This window comes from Mizuhopecten yessoensis, unplaced genomic scaffold (genome assembly GCF_002113885.1).
Source record: "Mizuhopecten yessoensis strain PY_sf001 unplaced genomic scaffold, ASM211388v2 scaffold2307, whole genome shotgun sequence".
Classification (NCBI taxonomy): Eukaryota; Metazoa; Mollusca; class Bivalvia; order Pectinida; family Pectinidae; genus Mizuhopecten; species Mizuhopecten yessoensis.
In genome coordinates this window covers 1,195,578-1,212,377 of record NW_018404481.1, presented here as the reverse complement: position 1 = coordinate 1,212,377, position 16,800 = coordinate 1,195,578, and the positions used below count along the sequence as shown (strand labels likewise).

At 34.2% G+C, this 16,800-nt stretch overlaps 1 protein-coding gene across 2 annotated transcripts; it reads right to left on the bottom strand.

Annotated features, from left to right (window-relative positions):
• Positions 1 to 5,133: 5,133 nt before the first annotated feature.
• Positions 5,134 to 15,675, bottom strand: LOC110445481 (ADP-ribosylation factor 6). 2 transcript variants are annotated; one of them, XM_021490137.1, is made up of 5 exons: positions 15,466 to 15,675; positions 12,543 to 12,637; positions 12,131 to 12,234; positions 6,490 to 6,688; positions 5,134 to 6,144 (listed from the first exon to the last, which is right to left on the bottom strand). In XM_021490137.1, exons 2-5 carry the CDS (start codon positions 12,622 to 12,624, stop codon positions 6,002 to 6,004), a joined length of 528 nt encoding a protein of 175 aa, XP_021345812.1. In that variant the 5' UTR covers positions 12,625 to 12,637; positions 15,466 to 15,675; the 3' UTR covers positions 5,134 to 6,001. The 2 variants fall into 2 exon arrangements, with proteins under 2 accessions (XP_021345812.1, XP_021345813.1); XM_021490138.1 differs by lacking the exon at positions 12,131 to 12,234 and adding an exon at positions 10,718 to 10,821.
• Positions 15,676 to 16,800: the final 1,125 nt, after the last annotated feature.

The following is a 16,800-nucleotide window of genomic DNA, read 5'->3' as shown; positions in this document are numbered from 1 at the left end:
TGCCAAAATTATTTCTCAAACAGACTAGGTTCATGCTTTGAAAAAAACCACCAAAACAACAACTGTATTACTAATGTAAGAGAACCCTCAACTTAGTAATTTCATAATGAACTATTCCTATTTCAAAAGGTAATCCCCTACTATTTCAAAAGGATTAACCAGGGGCCTGTTCGTTTATGCCTAACAACCGGTTTGTCCGTTTTTAAATGTAACAATTTCAGGTATACATCCTGGCAGACTGGCAAATGATTATGCAGGCCTTGCAAGGCTTTGCCAAGGCTTGCCTGAAAGCAGCATCAGATTACTAGGTCCAACCTTATTTAATAAACGAACAACTGTGGTCCGACTGGTTCAACTGTTTGAACGAAAACGGCCCAGGAAATGTCTAATATCACATTGACTAGTTCTTTCATATCATGTCTTTCCCTAGGGAATCATTCCTCTACATATACTACAGAATTACTCTCAAGGGAAAGGGCCTTAACTCATTCCCCCCTGAAATTTCATAATGAACTATTCCAACCTTTTGAATTGGAAGAGCTCAAATGTGTTTTCAGGGGTGAATGTGTTAAAAGATTAAGAACAGCTCATATAGTTTGAATATTTGTAAAGAAAGTTAATTCCATTTTAACGTTTATTACCAAAGACAGAATAGATGGTCTACAGACCAGATACCAATAACGTTACATTAAACAGCAATATGCTCAGCAATATCTCAATATTGTGTATTATAGTATAATTTAGTCTATTTGCTTTTAATACATTGATGATCCTCCCTAAAAAAATTGTATGCAAGATTTTATCCAGACGAATTTTTAAAAGATTTAAACCCTATTGCAGACCACATCAACAATATATGGTAAGAGCAGCACTTGCGCCATCTGTTCAAAGGAGAATTAATTTTGGCAACATCACAAGAGGTATAGTGTTGCGAGAAAGTGCTGCATTAAAATTGTCTGCTATAGTTAATTCCTGCAGTCCTGGCAGAAAAATATTGACAGAAGTCACTTTATATTTTTACCCATTTGCCATTTTGAAAACATAGAATAAACAAGTTATTTTTGTGAAAAGAAAAATCACACCTTTGACTGTAGGAAATACTCTTTCAAACCTTGGAAAAAATACAGTATAAATTATCTATAAAGGAAAGTTTGGATACACAACAGTTTTTGTGTGTGTCTGACCTAAGTGTTGACTATTGTAGGGATACACCGTATCGACTCCATACTGGCTACAAAGTTCAGTGTTCATTTAGATATATGGTATATACACACTGCAACAGAAATATAATATTCAACGAAGGAAAATAAAAATTTAAATAGCTGTACTGTTGATTACAATCCTAAATACCTGTATATGTCATAACATGTTAATGGCACATAAAAAATATTTCAAAGTGTAACACGGCTCCAATGCTAAAAAGTCATTCATGTATTTAATTCTGTAGAGGTGGTTAACTTTAAATCACGATTCTAGTCTTTAGCATCAGGACAGGAAAAACTTATAACCATTTTCCATCAATCACTTACAATAATTCAAATCCAGATAATGATCATGTGGATTATTTTGAGACAATACATATGACTTCATACAAGAATAACATAATCACGTACACATGATGATTACACAAAATACTGGTGACATACAGGGTTGTAGTATGGGGCAAATACATTTTAACCTATATTCATTGAAAGCATGCAAAATTGTAATGCAGTGTTGATTACTTACAAACAATACGTAAATATTATCGGTGACTTTTTCTTCTTCTAAATTTGGTGAACATTTCCTTTATCATAAAATTTTCTTCTAAATTTGGTGAACATTTCTTTTATCATAAAATAATTTAATACCTTCGATATTCAAATGTCGAGGATTTTTTAATTGAATCATACTATACCTTCAATATTCAAATGAAGGATTTAATGGAATCATAACACGCATATCTTGGGTTTGCTGAAATCATACTGGCATCCTAGTAGACCAATCTCAAGTAAATTTTATACACATCATAGGCAATTTATTCTAAAACAATAATGAATCACTTGAAAAATTAAAACACAATTTTTAACACAGATACCAATGCTAAGTGCCGGCAACAAGTAACATTGTAATTGTGTAAGACCTATATAAACTTAACTATATTATACACACATATCAGTGCAAGAGGTTAAGCATTTCAAAATCATACATTCCTCATGTACATTTAACATTGGAAAAAAAAATCAGAAAATTTGGAGAATATTGACAAGACGGAAAAGCAACAACTTTCAACAACAGTGAAAGTCAAAGGAATGACCAGGGCCCACTTGTATAAAACATCTCAACTCTTGAGATTTCCTCAAGTCTAAGATTTCCCATACACAATTGAGATTTTCCTTAACTTTGAGATGTTTAAGACAAGTGGGCCCTGTAACTCACACTAAAGGACATGTTTAAATCGGACACATCGCACACATGCATAACTAAGAAAACACATGTATGTTCATTGCAGGCTTTCCCTTTTTTACTCTGACAGAACTATGACTAGATCATGAGTTCCCCACCATATACAAAGTCTGTACTTCATCCGAAAAACAGTGTAATATGCACATAAATAAATTAAATAAAGGAAAAAAAATATATTACAGAAGCACTCTTTAATATCCCATATGCCTAGCATTTTCTTAAACACAGAAATAAGAAAACCATTTAAAATCTCATTTTTAAAACCTGTTCATTTTCCTTCTTGCGGTCCAAAGGCACTTTGGATGAACCATCAGAAAATCATAAAAGATATAGCGTATCCTGTTCTCGAATTAATTTTGCATGGTAATATTGCCCGGGAACACAACTTAAGTTACGGTATTACATGAAAGCTTAATGGAGTTTATCAATATAATTTAACTAAATAACGTTTTTTTTCTTAAAATCCAAAAAAAACATTTATTAACTTATTCACCCCTGCAATTTCAAAATGAACTACTCCAACCTTTGAATTAGAAGAGTTCAAATGTGTCTTCAGGGGTGAATGAGTTAATGAAAATCAGTACTAACGCAAGCTGCCATTTCAGTATTAGCCATTTATTATAATTCAAATAGTAAAACTCCAGCATACAGGTGCACTAGACAGAGGAATGTTGTTCCGATAGCCTTCTCAAATGTTTATTTCCAGGACGTTGTTATTTAGTTCATATTATTTTACGACTAGCTCTGTGGTAATGTGGTTTACTGTCTAGAAGCTTAAGTCAAAGGTCTCCAGTAAAAAAAATCATCATGTGTGATCAGTGTTTACAGGCTACCAGATGCAAATCAGTATTATTTACCAGACTGACTAAATATCTAAGGTACTACATCCGATCAGAATGAAAATTGCACTAAAATGTAACACCAACAAATGTTTACACACAAACAACAAACCAGTGTACTGGGTAGATCATGATTAACATAAACAGATAAAATGACATGTACTCGTTAATGTTTATAAAGCAAACGTAAACATAGTGAACTCATTCACCCCTGAAGACACATTTGAACTCTTCCAATTCAAAGGTTGGAATAGTGCATTATGAAATTTCAGGGGTGAACGAGTTAAAGACCCACAAGTGTCTATAGTAAACTTGACAAGCTGAAAATACCAAACAGTTTCTTCCATGATTTAAATTTTGAGTATTTTCTTTCGATTTTTGTTTTTTCTAATTCAGTTATTTTTAAATCCTGCAAAGATTTAAATTTAATTGTAAATCCTGATACAAGCCATGCTTGTCCAGATTTATAGGTGTCATTCACAGTAAATTTATCATGGGATATAATACAACTCTGAGTAATGGTATAAACCATACTGTAAGAAACTGTTTACGACTATAAAATGTACTGTACTTGGTTAATTCAGTTCACTCAAAACAGGATTACAAGATTCTACTCTAGATTCAGGTTTTTAGCTGGTTAGGAAAAGATTCTCAAAATACAAGGACAGGGATTTTACATATAACTTTCAAGAACACAAGCAGGATAAATTATATCTAGGTAAATGTGAAGTTGTTCAAAATTTGGTAAGCATTAAATAAGAAGATGTTAGTATGAATCAAAGCAAAAAAAAAATAAAAAAATCCTCAGTACATGTATTTGTATTTCACATTTGTTCCATTAAGTTTATATCATTTTGAGTTTTTAGACGGGAACCTTGAAGTAAGACGATTAATAGCATATAAATATGAATAATTTAGAAAAATTCCAAAACATCAGAAAAAAAGGGTCTCCCAGAACAAAAGTGAATAGTCACCAACCATGTTGGTTTAGTTGCAATCATTTGAAAGAACTAAATAAGATCATGATTGCAATGCCAAATCTTAAACACAGCCAATTGGCTGACACCTGAAATGTTGCAAGATGGCATCAGAAAACGGCATCAACATTTTAGAGGGCATTATAGCTTTTGAAATCACCAAATAAAAAAGATTTAATTGGGAGAGGTCACTTCAATTAAACCAAAACAATCACAAGGCCAACATTTACACATTTTGAGAAAGCATTAATGAAAATGAAAGACTTAATGTGACATACACAAGTACTACCTATATCTAAACTTTACAAAAAGGTTAAAGTAACAGAACAAATGGTTTCCTAGGTTTTATGAACTACAGGTTTTATACAATACAATCCTTAATCTTTATAACAGTTAATATGTACATTGTATCATCGAAGCATTGTTTCAACACAGAAGACACGACTCCACACAAGCCAAGATCTCTGAATTACTGGTTTGATAACTCAATATATCAAATACAACAGGTACACAAGAGTAAGCACCAAGATTACATGTTAATCTCGAAGCCTGGAACACAATTTCCCCCTTACCAAGAGCAACCTAATTGCCACAGTAGAAATGATTAACAAATGTGACAGGGATGCAAAAAAAAATTAACAGAACAAACCAAGATCTCTTGCATTTACTCCGTGATCAGCACTTTGGATGCAGATAGATACATGTACCAATACCACAAGAAAAGAGCTATTTTAAGCATTTTCTTTCCTTAAAAGTTTTCTGTTTATTTTGATAGCCAAGACTTTTTTCCAGACATATCTCTGAAAATTCTCAAAGAACTAGTACTTATACCAGGTCTGATCAGAACTTAACTAACAAGTGATTTTTTTTTATTTTTTTTTTACATCAGATGATAACAACAGCAGATGTCTGTCTATATAATTAACCTATGCTTTAATAGGTTAATAGGGGAAAACATACTTTATATCTTTTTGCTTTTAATACCCAAGTGGGCTATACTGTGGCTTTTTATGATCAGTACAAGGATGGACAAGACTGAACCAGTGCTGGACTGCCAGTATTCAGTTGCTCAACTTTCTGGTGCCTTGTATCAGGCATGGGAGGTACCGGTATATATAACTCTCAACAAAAGCATGTATTTCCTTTTGGAAACTCTCTTAAAATAACAATAAAATAAACCCACATTAACAAAAAGACTGGTAAAAAAAATCTGATCACCCTCTAAACGACAATGCAAAATATATACTCCTCCTGCTCTTTCTCTCACTCCCTCTCTCTCTTTCTCTCATACACACATTCTCTTTCATGTGCAAGCATCGCTACTAGAGGTAACAGTCAGCCACATTCATCAAAGTGTGCCAGTTCTCATGAACTGAAAGGTAGAAAAACACTTGTATGTATATATGTTCATATGAATGGAGTACAATACAGTTACAGTAGTTCGTCCTTATTGTTTAGGGTGAAAGCACTCGTCAGATCACCTTGAGCTACAACAAGGATGTACATTGTGCACCTCTCATTCCCTCGGATGTTTACAAAGTCTTGTGGTCAATTAACACCTCCACGTCACATGATGTGTCCACCGCATGCATCCTTAATCCTGTTTGCCGAGAAGATACGCCACTTCTTTATTAGCTTCTATTGGCAAAGCATACACCACACAGCTCATATCTCCTTTTCATGAATATCGTAATAAAAGCATTTTTGTATTAAAAATGTTTCCTTCGGAGGCAACACAGGTCACGACTTGTTGTTTGACATGAGCCACGTAAACCCTTCAAACAGTCCTTCACCGGTGGTGGCACACGCAGGCTGAACATACCAGTTCCTGTCTCGCATCCTCGTTAGTCCTAGCTTTTCTTGTACTTCATGTGGTTTCATTGCTAACAAAATCAAAACAGACATTCTTTGTACAGCAAATGACTTTTTAATTTCATATATTTCACAAATTTTTGAAGTTTCATTGTTTGGAAAATTAATAAACCTTTATAACACATTTTTGATAATCTAAATATTTTGTATTTCAATTAAAACTCAGTTGCAAGGGTTTTTCTGATGGATATGACATTTCTTTTGACATTTATGATATTTTACCAATGAAACAATGCGAACATTGCATTACCAATCAAAATTATCTTATATATTTTAAAACTGCTTCTTTGAAATTAGAAAGATGCTGAATAAGATACTTCACAAAACAAGATCAAACAGGGTTCTCAAATACTAACCATCAGGTAAATCTTGTTTATTAGCAAATACTAATATTATAGCCTCCTTCATCTCCCGGTCATTAATGATCTTGTGCAGTTCCTGGCGAGCCTCGTCCACTCTGTCGCGATCGGCACAGTCCACTACAAATATGAGTCCCTGGGAACCGGCATAGTAATGACGCCATAACGGTCGGATCTTGTCTTGACCTCCCACATCCTGTCAAAGGAAAAATAAGAAAGTATTATTTGAGGAACTGAACATTTGAACCAGTGTCATACCACTCTCATAACTGTTCCAGGTTCGTTTTCTATGCAAGGGCTATTGCACTGAAATTATTCCCCAACCAACAGAAAACATCTTATTGTGGAGAACTAGAAAACTTTCATTTAATTATGGTCACACTTTGAAGTTTGGCCTTCAATGTAGTCAGGCAAATTATACAAGATCAAAACAAATACTTAACGGGAGTGAATGAAATCTTACCGGTCAGGACCTATTAGCTTGACACTATAAATTGGCAAAGACTGATATATATATAAGATACACGTTATTGAAAGAGCTTCTAAGAAATATGCAATTAAATAACAGTAATGTGAAGATATATTTAAAATTTCCGAAAATACTGAGGAATTTATAAATTTGTGAAAAAAAAAAACACTGCAAAAATATTGCCAATTTACAAATAACCTACTATTTTACAACTTTATTTTTTCCTATTCCAAACTAGAAAACATCTGTAAGACATGCATGCATGCCCCTTGCCCCTTTAGTTGGCAGACTGATGACAATGAAGCTGTTGATAAAACAGCAATGGTCGAGTGACCTATTTATCAAAAGTGACCTAGATGTTGACCTTGAGCTTCAAACCCTGAAATACTTTGAGGTTTTCTCATAAGTGACTTCCCACTTTGCAGAAAGTTTGTGAGGAAATGATGTTGGTTGAGTCATGTCAATGAATCGCGAAAGCAAACATGACATACATGGCTAACACATTAGTACATCATGCATATGGCTGATCAAGACAGTTGTGATGTTTTCTGCATATCATAAGATCATTATTTCATGCATCATTTCTTATATACCCAATTCCAAAAGTCTGGAAAAAAAAAAAAAAAAATGTACAATATTTGTGCATTGATTTCTATCCATCTAGAGTATGTCACAATAGAATAATAAGTTGAATCAAAATGAAAATATTCTATTCCTCAAAATGTCTGCTATGAAAGTGACAGTTAGCTAGATTACAGGGCTATCATAAAGCGGAAAGGTAATTAAATTATCTTTGTTCCTAATTGTATGAAGACTTAATCAACAAGGTCTGATGTTTGTTATAAATGTATGATAACAGCAACATTTTTTCTGATGATCAAAGGTTGTAGAAGTTTTAGTCGGGAGATATGAATGTAACTGGACTATTTTTTTAAGTACTATTTTTATCGTACAAAAAAAACAATGTGCTATGTGGATAACACGGACTACAACACGAAATTGTGAAGTTTACAAAGCACACACTGTATAACACTTGTACATCTACTTAAGAAGGGCTGAATCATGTACGTGTACAAATACCGGTCCTTGATTCATGTCACAGTCTGTGTGTTTATAATACGTATTTACACTACACTCAAGCACTGAGTATAAAAGGCCGGTATCAATGTTCATACATAAGGATGTATACCAAACATCAATTTTACAAGTGAATGAAGATAACCACCTACATATATTCTGATAACTCATTCACCCCTGATGACACATTTGGATTCTTCCAATTCATAGGTTTGAACGGTTCACTATTATAAAATGTCAGGGGTGAATGAGATAAACAGGATCCATCTCCATCACATTTATAAATTATGTAATTCAATTATAAATACAGTATGATGAAAAATTTAAAAGTGTGCATCATGCACTTCATGACATCTATGTATGAGGCATCAAACTTGTACATGTAGGAAGAAATGGTCAGAAATTCTGCCTATTGTGTATACATTATTTCTGTCCTGTTTTAAGTCTCGGCTAGAGCTATTAACATCTGCAAAGGATTTAAACTAATGTTGCTCATGTATCATTCCACACTTAATCTGTTCCATCCGAGCGAGTACAATGACACACAATTACGTAGGTAATACATTAACCCAGGTTTGCTAGTCCTTTACTTTATATTACCACTGACTGAATTACAAGCAGTGTCCCTCGCTGTTCAATGTATTCAGCTGCTGCATGGCTTTGCATTAATCATTTATGTATCTGTTATCTCCCGGGTCTAATATTTAAGCTTCAGTTTACTCATGAATGCCAAGTTGTACAGATTAGCCACCATTTTTTTTTATATTAACAGTGTATTCCCTTCACACACTTCTTCCTAGATAAACCTATACTACCAACCAACAAGAGGCCCATGGGCCTTAACGGTCACCTGAGTCCTATGGTATTAGTTTTTGTTGTTGAAATATGAAGTGGAGATAATAATGTCAATCGTCCCTAACAAAATTCGAGTAAAAAAAAGTTACGTATAACTTTAAGTTAAGTTTGTCAGGACAATGAGTTGACCATTCCTAGACCGAGTTTTAGTTAATACGGCCTATTAGAACTTGATTTGTAAGTTTTAAATATTTTTTTTCCAAAATGGCAGCCATATTGGATTTTTGAAGGACCTGAAAAAAACACTTTGGTCAGGACCATAAGATGATCATTCTTACCTTGTTTCAGTTAAATCGGCCCAGCAAAACTTAACTTTAAGTTTGAAATAGTTTTTCAAAATTGCCGGCCCTGGCGGCCATATTGGATTTCTGATCGACCCAAAAAATAACAACACTTTGTCAGGAATATGAGTCGATCATTCCTACTAAGTTTCAGTTAAATAGGCCCAGTTGAACTTGACTTTTAGTTTTGCAATAGTTTTTCAAAATGGCTGCCATGGCGGCCATATTGGATTTCTGATCGACCCGAAAAATAATAACACTTTGTCAGGACCATGAGTTTATCATTCCTACCAAGTTTCAGTTAAATCAGCCCATTAGATCTTGACTTTAAAGTTTGAAATAGTTTTTCAAAATGGCAGCCTTGGTGGCCATATTGGATGTCTGATCGATCCGAAAAATAACAACACTTTGTCAGGGATTTGTCAGTAACATTCCCATTAGGTATCAATGAAATCCCTTTGCTCAGGTGACCTAAAAATGTTGTTATCAAATAAGAGCAAGAGCTACTCGGGCTTTCCTTCAAAATGTTCAAGAAATTGGACAGGGACAAATCATGAAATGATGTCAAATTAAAATTATGACAGAAATTCTTGAATGGTTTACCGATTGACGTTGGCTGACCGACGGAACTGGTAATAATAGTAATCAGGATTTTGTTCTTGCAAAAATGGCTGTTCCAAATCAGTTTTTTAAAAGTATTGTTGGCTGTTCCATGTCAGTTAAACAATCGTTCAAAACGTTTTGAACTAAAAGAGACCATAAAGAAGGAGGATATTATCTTTTTGTTTTGATCTGTTGATATCTTTGATTTAAATTAAACAGTGCTGTATAACATCATTACTGATAAAAGAATTTAAAATATAAACAAGGGGTCCAAAGGGCCCGGTACACACCACTCATCTGCTACACACAATGTTTGGTCAGGGTTGTGATCCTGGCAGATTCTTATTAGGATTTTTGTTTGTTTGCTAGATTGATATTTCATATCAGATATAATCTGTTTCTGAATACAAAATTTGCTCAATGCGAAAATGCAGACCAATAAAATTGTCTGTTTTGGTGTGGTAATTTTGCATTCTGTAAATACAATAAATTGTGCAAAATGTTAAATGCAATAACTGTTAAATGAAGCAATAACTCCCAAGCTTTTCTTGATTAAATCAGGATTTAAGTTCTTCATCATGGTTTGTATTCTGAAGCAATGGCTGTCAAGCTTTTTTATAATAAATATTAAATTTCTTTTATGACAATTGACATGGGAATTAATCATCCAACTTAGCAATTCTCTGAATCCGATGTTTCAAACATGTTTCCGCCTGTTCATCCATTTTTGAGAAGTCGAAAATATGGATTGTTTATAGAGAGATAATCGCAATAGTGAGTCTCAGGTGGCCTATTATACTTATGGATGTGTGATTTTCTGTAGATAAATGCTTTGTTATAACAGATATATATGACAGTATTTTCATATCAAAACTTTTAAAAGTACATTTTTTTTATCACAGGACACACTGTCAGCCCTACAACAACCAGCAATACTTACCCATACACAGAATTTGACCTTTTTATACGTTACAGTCTCCACGTTAAACCCCACTGTTGGTATAGTTGTAACATTCGTATCTAATTTTAATTTATATAAAACAGCTGGAAACCGGTTAAGGATGACAATACATTACACTCAGATATAACTCGATACATGTCTAAAGACATTCAAGTGCGGGCACGGCATTAAGAATAGATAGGTAATAAAAAGGTTTTAAGTCATTTTTTCTGAACTCTACTGTTCAAACATTCTAGGTTCTAATCAAATCTGCAGATACTTAAGTTTTATGAAGCTACTGAACAGTGAACACTGGAATACTGAACATTGTACTACATATTGGACACTTTTTATGGGAAGGGCCATCAATTTTCTATAAATAGCACAAAAGAGAATAAGACTGTATAGTTTGCTAAAAGTTTAACCTGCAGTTCTCGCCCTGGTGCACAATCTTGAACCACAGATTAAATAGCATGCCATTAAGTTTTTGATAGTGATCGTAATCTGCTGCACGACGGTTTCTCAATCTGTTATAGAGAGTGCAGGCCATTTTACGGGTGATCGGTAGGAGTGGTGATCCAACACATGTGCTTTAATTTTCTCTTCGATGTACTAGGCCCTATCCAGTGTTTTCGATGTATTCAAACTGAATTAAATGATGTCAACTCATACATAATAATTTCTCTTCCCAGCCACTGTTACTGTAAGATTCAAGATGTTTTGTCTATTGAACCCAACATACAAACCATACTTAATAACATCTTTCAATTCGGGAACTTATGGGGACTCAACATAGAAAAAAATCTCGTTTTGGTAACTCAGCATTTTTTTCTAGTATGTAAATATTGCTTTGACACTTTTTAGTACTGTTCCAATTCAAATGCTTCAGACTATTTCCTTTGAGGTCAAGTAAGATATCTGCATATTCATTTTTTGTTGTCCAATTAATCATTTAGTCAAGGTATGTGAACAGATTTAGTTTTTATGCTGTACAAGGGCAAAGATGAAAAGCTTTTGTCGTAAACATAATGGTAAAATTATTTAGAAAATATTGCAGACATTATAAGAACGCTTTGAGCAAGCTTCCATCTGCACACTCGCTCCATTTCTGTCACCTTTCACTCCCAGACAGTAGTAAGCGACAAAACTTTTGTGCAGCAGGCACTCAAAAATACAAACATGCGTATCATGTATACATATATGCAGAGTAATCCTTTGCTCTCCTAGGCCTTCACCTGTATCATTAGTGGTTTAAAATTAATAGATAAATGATAAAGAAACAAAATTCATGAAGTGTGATGTTTCATCATTTTTAGTAGATTACCACTTGATAATCAATGTATTGTGGGTATTATTTTCATGTAAACATGTGATATTAGTACAAATTTTTTGTGACAAACCAAAAGCACCTACCCATACAGAGAACTTGACATTTTTATACGTCACAGTCTCCACGTTAAAGCCCACTGTTGGTATAGTTGTAACATTCTGACCTAATTTGATTTTATATAAAACAGCTGGAAACCGGTTAAGGATGACAACACATCACACCCAGACAAACAAACACAAATAAATCGAGTACTAAATTTGTGGCAAACAAAATTATCAAAATACAGTGTATCAAACATTTCTTAATTGATATCTTTAGAATAAACATTGGCATTTACACTTCATATCAACATGGGACTGAAATAATTGACTGGAACTTGTCATAGAAAGAAAAGATCAAAGAAATAATAGATTGAATTTAAAAACTTTGATTTGTCAGAAGAAAAAAAAGTCATCACCAAATCACCAGGTAACTTTGTAATATCATAAAGGATACTAGTTTTTCCTGCTGCATCTAGGCCCAGCATCAATATCCTCATTTCTTTATTGCCGAAGATCTTGGATAGAAACCCCCCCATCTTGGATTTTAATCTGAAAAAGAAAATGCAAATAAATCATTACATGTGGCATGTACTATATTTTCAATTAAATTACACTATTTATTACAATTCAGTAGTCAAGTTATCTTTGTTTTTGTATAAAAATAGTTGTAATGTACCCAATTTGTTTTTACATCTTTGTTTCATATTCCTATATGTGACAAAATTATTTTCTTGCTTTGGACCACTTGTACTATCATTATATTCTAATGGAACTAGACAGAGTCGATCGTTGACGATAGGAGGCATGGTAGTCCAGTGGTAGGACACCGGGCTTGTGACCCAGGGTTGTTGGTTTGAGGCATGGCACTGTGGTTTATCTTTGAGCAAGATACTTTACTCCACTTGTTCCAGTCTACTCAGCTGTAAATGAGTATGTGGTTGGGCAGTACTAGAAATGTTGAATGCTAGCTGTGAGCGCCGAAATGGCAGCACTGGCTGTATGCTCCCCAGGGAGTTGAGAAAGATATTGGTTGGTTGCAAAGGCCCTATAACCAGGGATAATAATTTGTGAACCGCTTTGAGAATAAGAACCTCAAATTGTTATTATTATTATTACGACCAGGTAGCTCAATTGGTAGAGCCTCTGTCTAGAGTTGGGAGGGTCCCTGGTTCAAACCCCCGTCTGTCCGTGCATTTCTCTTTCTCCTAGTACGGTATTATGTAGTTACTAGTTATGTAGTCCGAATTATTCTGACGTTTTATCGACTTTTTTATATCGGTCTGTCGTCGATTAACGTCAGAACTCCGGCCCTCCATAATATGCAGGAAATAAGCGACCCACGCCCGGGTCGCACTTTAAACTGATATTTTAGAAACAAATCGTCACTTTCATACGCATGTGGCACAAGGATCGAAAGATCTATTCTTTATGCACTAGGTGGTATCAATAACATGTTTCAAAGATCATTACGAACAGTATTTTCCAACGTTTTCTATACCAACCCATGTTTTTAATGGAAATTAGGGCATGAGCAATGTCACATGACTTGAGATCTAGCGTTACCGAAGGTATTTCCCAACGTTATGACATAGATTTTAGTCATGTGGCTATCAAAAAACTAGAGTAAAACAGAGTAAGTTTGAAAAAATATGTTTTTAGTGATTGTGTTGGTTGTTTGAAGCATGTAATTTATGTTCATCTTGTGCATAAAGAATAGATCTTTCGATCCATGTGCCTGAAAGTGACGATTTGTTTCTAAAATATCAGTTTGAAGTGCGACCCGGGTGCTGGTCTCTTATTTCCTGCATATTTTAGAGTACCGGAGTTCTAACGTTAAATGACGACAGACAGATATAAAAAAGAGTTGATAAAACGTCAGAATAATTCGGACTACTAGTTATGATGTAACGTCAGGAATGAAATTGTATAAATAAGTAAAACTAGCCTTTACTAGAGCTTGTTTGCAAGTATTGCTGACCAATGTTAACACTACAGCATGTGTCATAAATGGGGAACTTTCCAAAATAATGTTTTTGGGGGGCATCTAGTATAAATAGAAGTATTGAAAAGAAAGGTTCAGTTGTTTGAAGCTATATGCTTCAAAAGAATATGGAGACAGCATAAATGCAATTTCTGCTGACCATATTCAGGTAAAGATCGTCAATCAGTAGCACATTAGGTGCAGAATCTCAAATTCTCATTGCCACTCAATCATTCCTGCCACACATAAGCCTGGGGGATGGCAGGACAGGAGAAACTTTATTTAGCTAATATTGCTATTAATGTCGCAGGGTCAGTTTAACCAACTTTTACTTCGAATCTGCCCCGATCATTGACGAATTCATGAAAATTTCTCACCCAGTGATTGCAGGACTTTAAATAATTGTTTATTACTTATGTTGTTTGGTACACACACAAAAATATATTTAATAGAGGGCTGGTTGGAAAAGGCCAGATAATTATAAGCTGTCTCATGTTTTACCTTACCCATGATGCACACCCCTACCACATGGTGTGCACTTATAATACTGTTAACCCTCACATGAAGCATTTTTTACTTAAAATCTCAGTACATATGTACTGTACAAATACATTAGATGGGTGTACAACTTCACATTTAAAGTGTCATCAGGTACATGTACAAAATGTCCGTGGCTAGATTTTATGTCAGGGCTTAGCAAAGGTTTCAAATTTTACATAGAAAATATGGGTTGGGCTGGTGCAATGTCAAATAATATAGGACATAAGCAAATACTGAAATAGTGAATATTGTTATCCATACTAATACTACATTCAATACCCTTTAGACTTATAAATCCATAATGAGATTTAGCGCTTAATGCATTTGATTATAAAACTCATTTGACATCTAAAGGATAGGTCTGAATTGTGTTGATTAATGACCCTCATAAAGCAGATGCATATATGGACCCTGATGATGTCATGACCCAAAGGCAGGAAATCTGTTTAACAACCCAAATAAGATAGAACGAATTAAAATTTACCCATGACGTTTAATATAGCCGATTTTTAACAGCTTAAAACGTCAATTTTCTATATATGAAATCATCCAAAAAACTGAAGCAGACACGCATACATTCAAATTCAATATACACTGAACCATTTGGTCACAATTTGACAGAAAATGGGTGTCGACTGGGAACGTCAACTTGTCGACAGGGACAAATTATTCTTTCGCCAACAATAAATTAGTCAATGAAAATAAAGAATCTACGTGTAGTTGTCTAACGCGACAAAGAACCCGATTGATTCATACATGCATGATATTGTATTACAGGAGTCAAACTAAAAGCGGAAGCTAAGAGATAAGTCGAGCTGTAATTTGAACGTTTTGTTATTTTTGCGTTCACACCTACCTGGTATATTCGTAAAGTTACGGATATCTACGAGCCTTTCGATGGCTCAACCTTGAAAGTAGAGTAAAACAACGATCTAATTATTCACGAGCACTATGTATACGTCTTATAAAACAACATATGATGAAAATACAGCAAGTGCATTTCTATTTGGGTCCATCTCTCATTTTAACAGCCCTGGCGTAAATGACCTCGAAGATATTCCGCAAAATGGCGGATACAAGTAGTGCAGATAAACCGATCACTGTATCATGACTTTTGATGCACACATAACTAACAAAATACAGTTTTTACTCAACAAATTTGAATTACATGCGATATATAATGTATTAATTCTAAATACAAACAAGTGATAAAACTCTAATATTATTGCGGAAGAATACACAGTAGCGGAACCGGTCTGGGTGAAAATCTCGCGAGATTTCGGTGATGTGGATGAGCGGCTATTTTGAATGTAATTTATGAAAAAGGCCTACGCCAGAGGCCATTATAAATGAAAATAACAGAAGAATCTGAGGGTAGCTTGTTTAAAATCACACAAATAAGTAAGTTGGGCACTGTGGACGTTACACTGAAAGAAACATCCCCCATCTTAGCAGACATATTGACGTTCAATTTTCAGCAAAATTGAATTTCTAATCTTATATGTCACATCATAAAATTATGACCTACTAATTTTGATGCTGTCCACCAACCCTCCATAGTATATTAGAATATGTATATTCATTTAGTAAGCCGGCATACACAATAATACACTTATTTGAACCAGAGACGTATACTGTAGATATACGTCTCTGTTTGAATTTAATACTGAATTTTGATAAATTCGTTTAATTTAATATTTTCAAAAAGGTAAAAGTCTATTTTTATTCAAATTTTAAATAATTTCAAGGGAAAAAGTAACTTAATTTTTGGGAGGGTAGAAGGAAAACCATGACCTCACTTCTTTCTAGTTTTGGGAACTTTCTGTAAACATAATTGCTACCTATATCTATACACGTACATTGACAACTTCAATTCACACTATGGCGGTAGGCCTATATGTACATATAAATATTAAAGATTAGCGTTGATTTTCGCATTGCTGTAACATACGAATTTATTAAAACATCAATTTTTGACAGGTTCGGCACATGATACCGGGTCAAGTTCGGCCAGTGGAAACATATTTATATTATTTATTATTATACCTCTACTTATTTTACACTATTCAAAAGTAACCACGTAAACAAGCTATTTCCCCTCTAACTGCATGCCAGGGAAATAGTTCGTCTGGAGGGGTGCGATAGTTTTGAAACTATTTCCCTGAGTTAATGCGGGATATTGAGTGACGTC

Bases quoted from the DNA above. Each gene is read 5' to 3' on its own strand.
- LOC110445481 (XM_021490137.1), bottom strand. From the start codon at position 12,624: ATGGGGGGGTTTCTATCCAAGATCTTCGGCAATAAAGAAATGAGGATA. The intron at 12,235-12,542 runs GTATCCTTTATG...ACCGGTTTCCAG, and splicing joins AGATGCAGCAGGAAAAACTA to CTGTTTTATATAAAATCAAA. The intron at 6,689-12,130 runs GTAGGTGCTTTT...TTCCTTTGACAG, and splicing joins ATGTCAAGTTCTCTGTATGG to GATGTGGGAGGTCAAGACAA.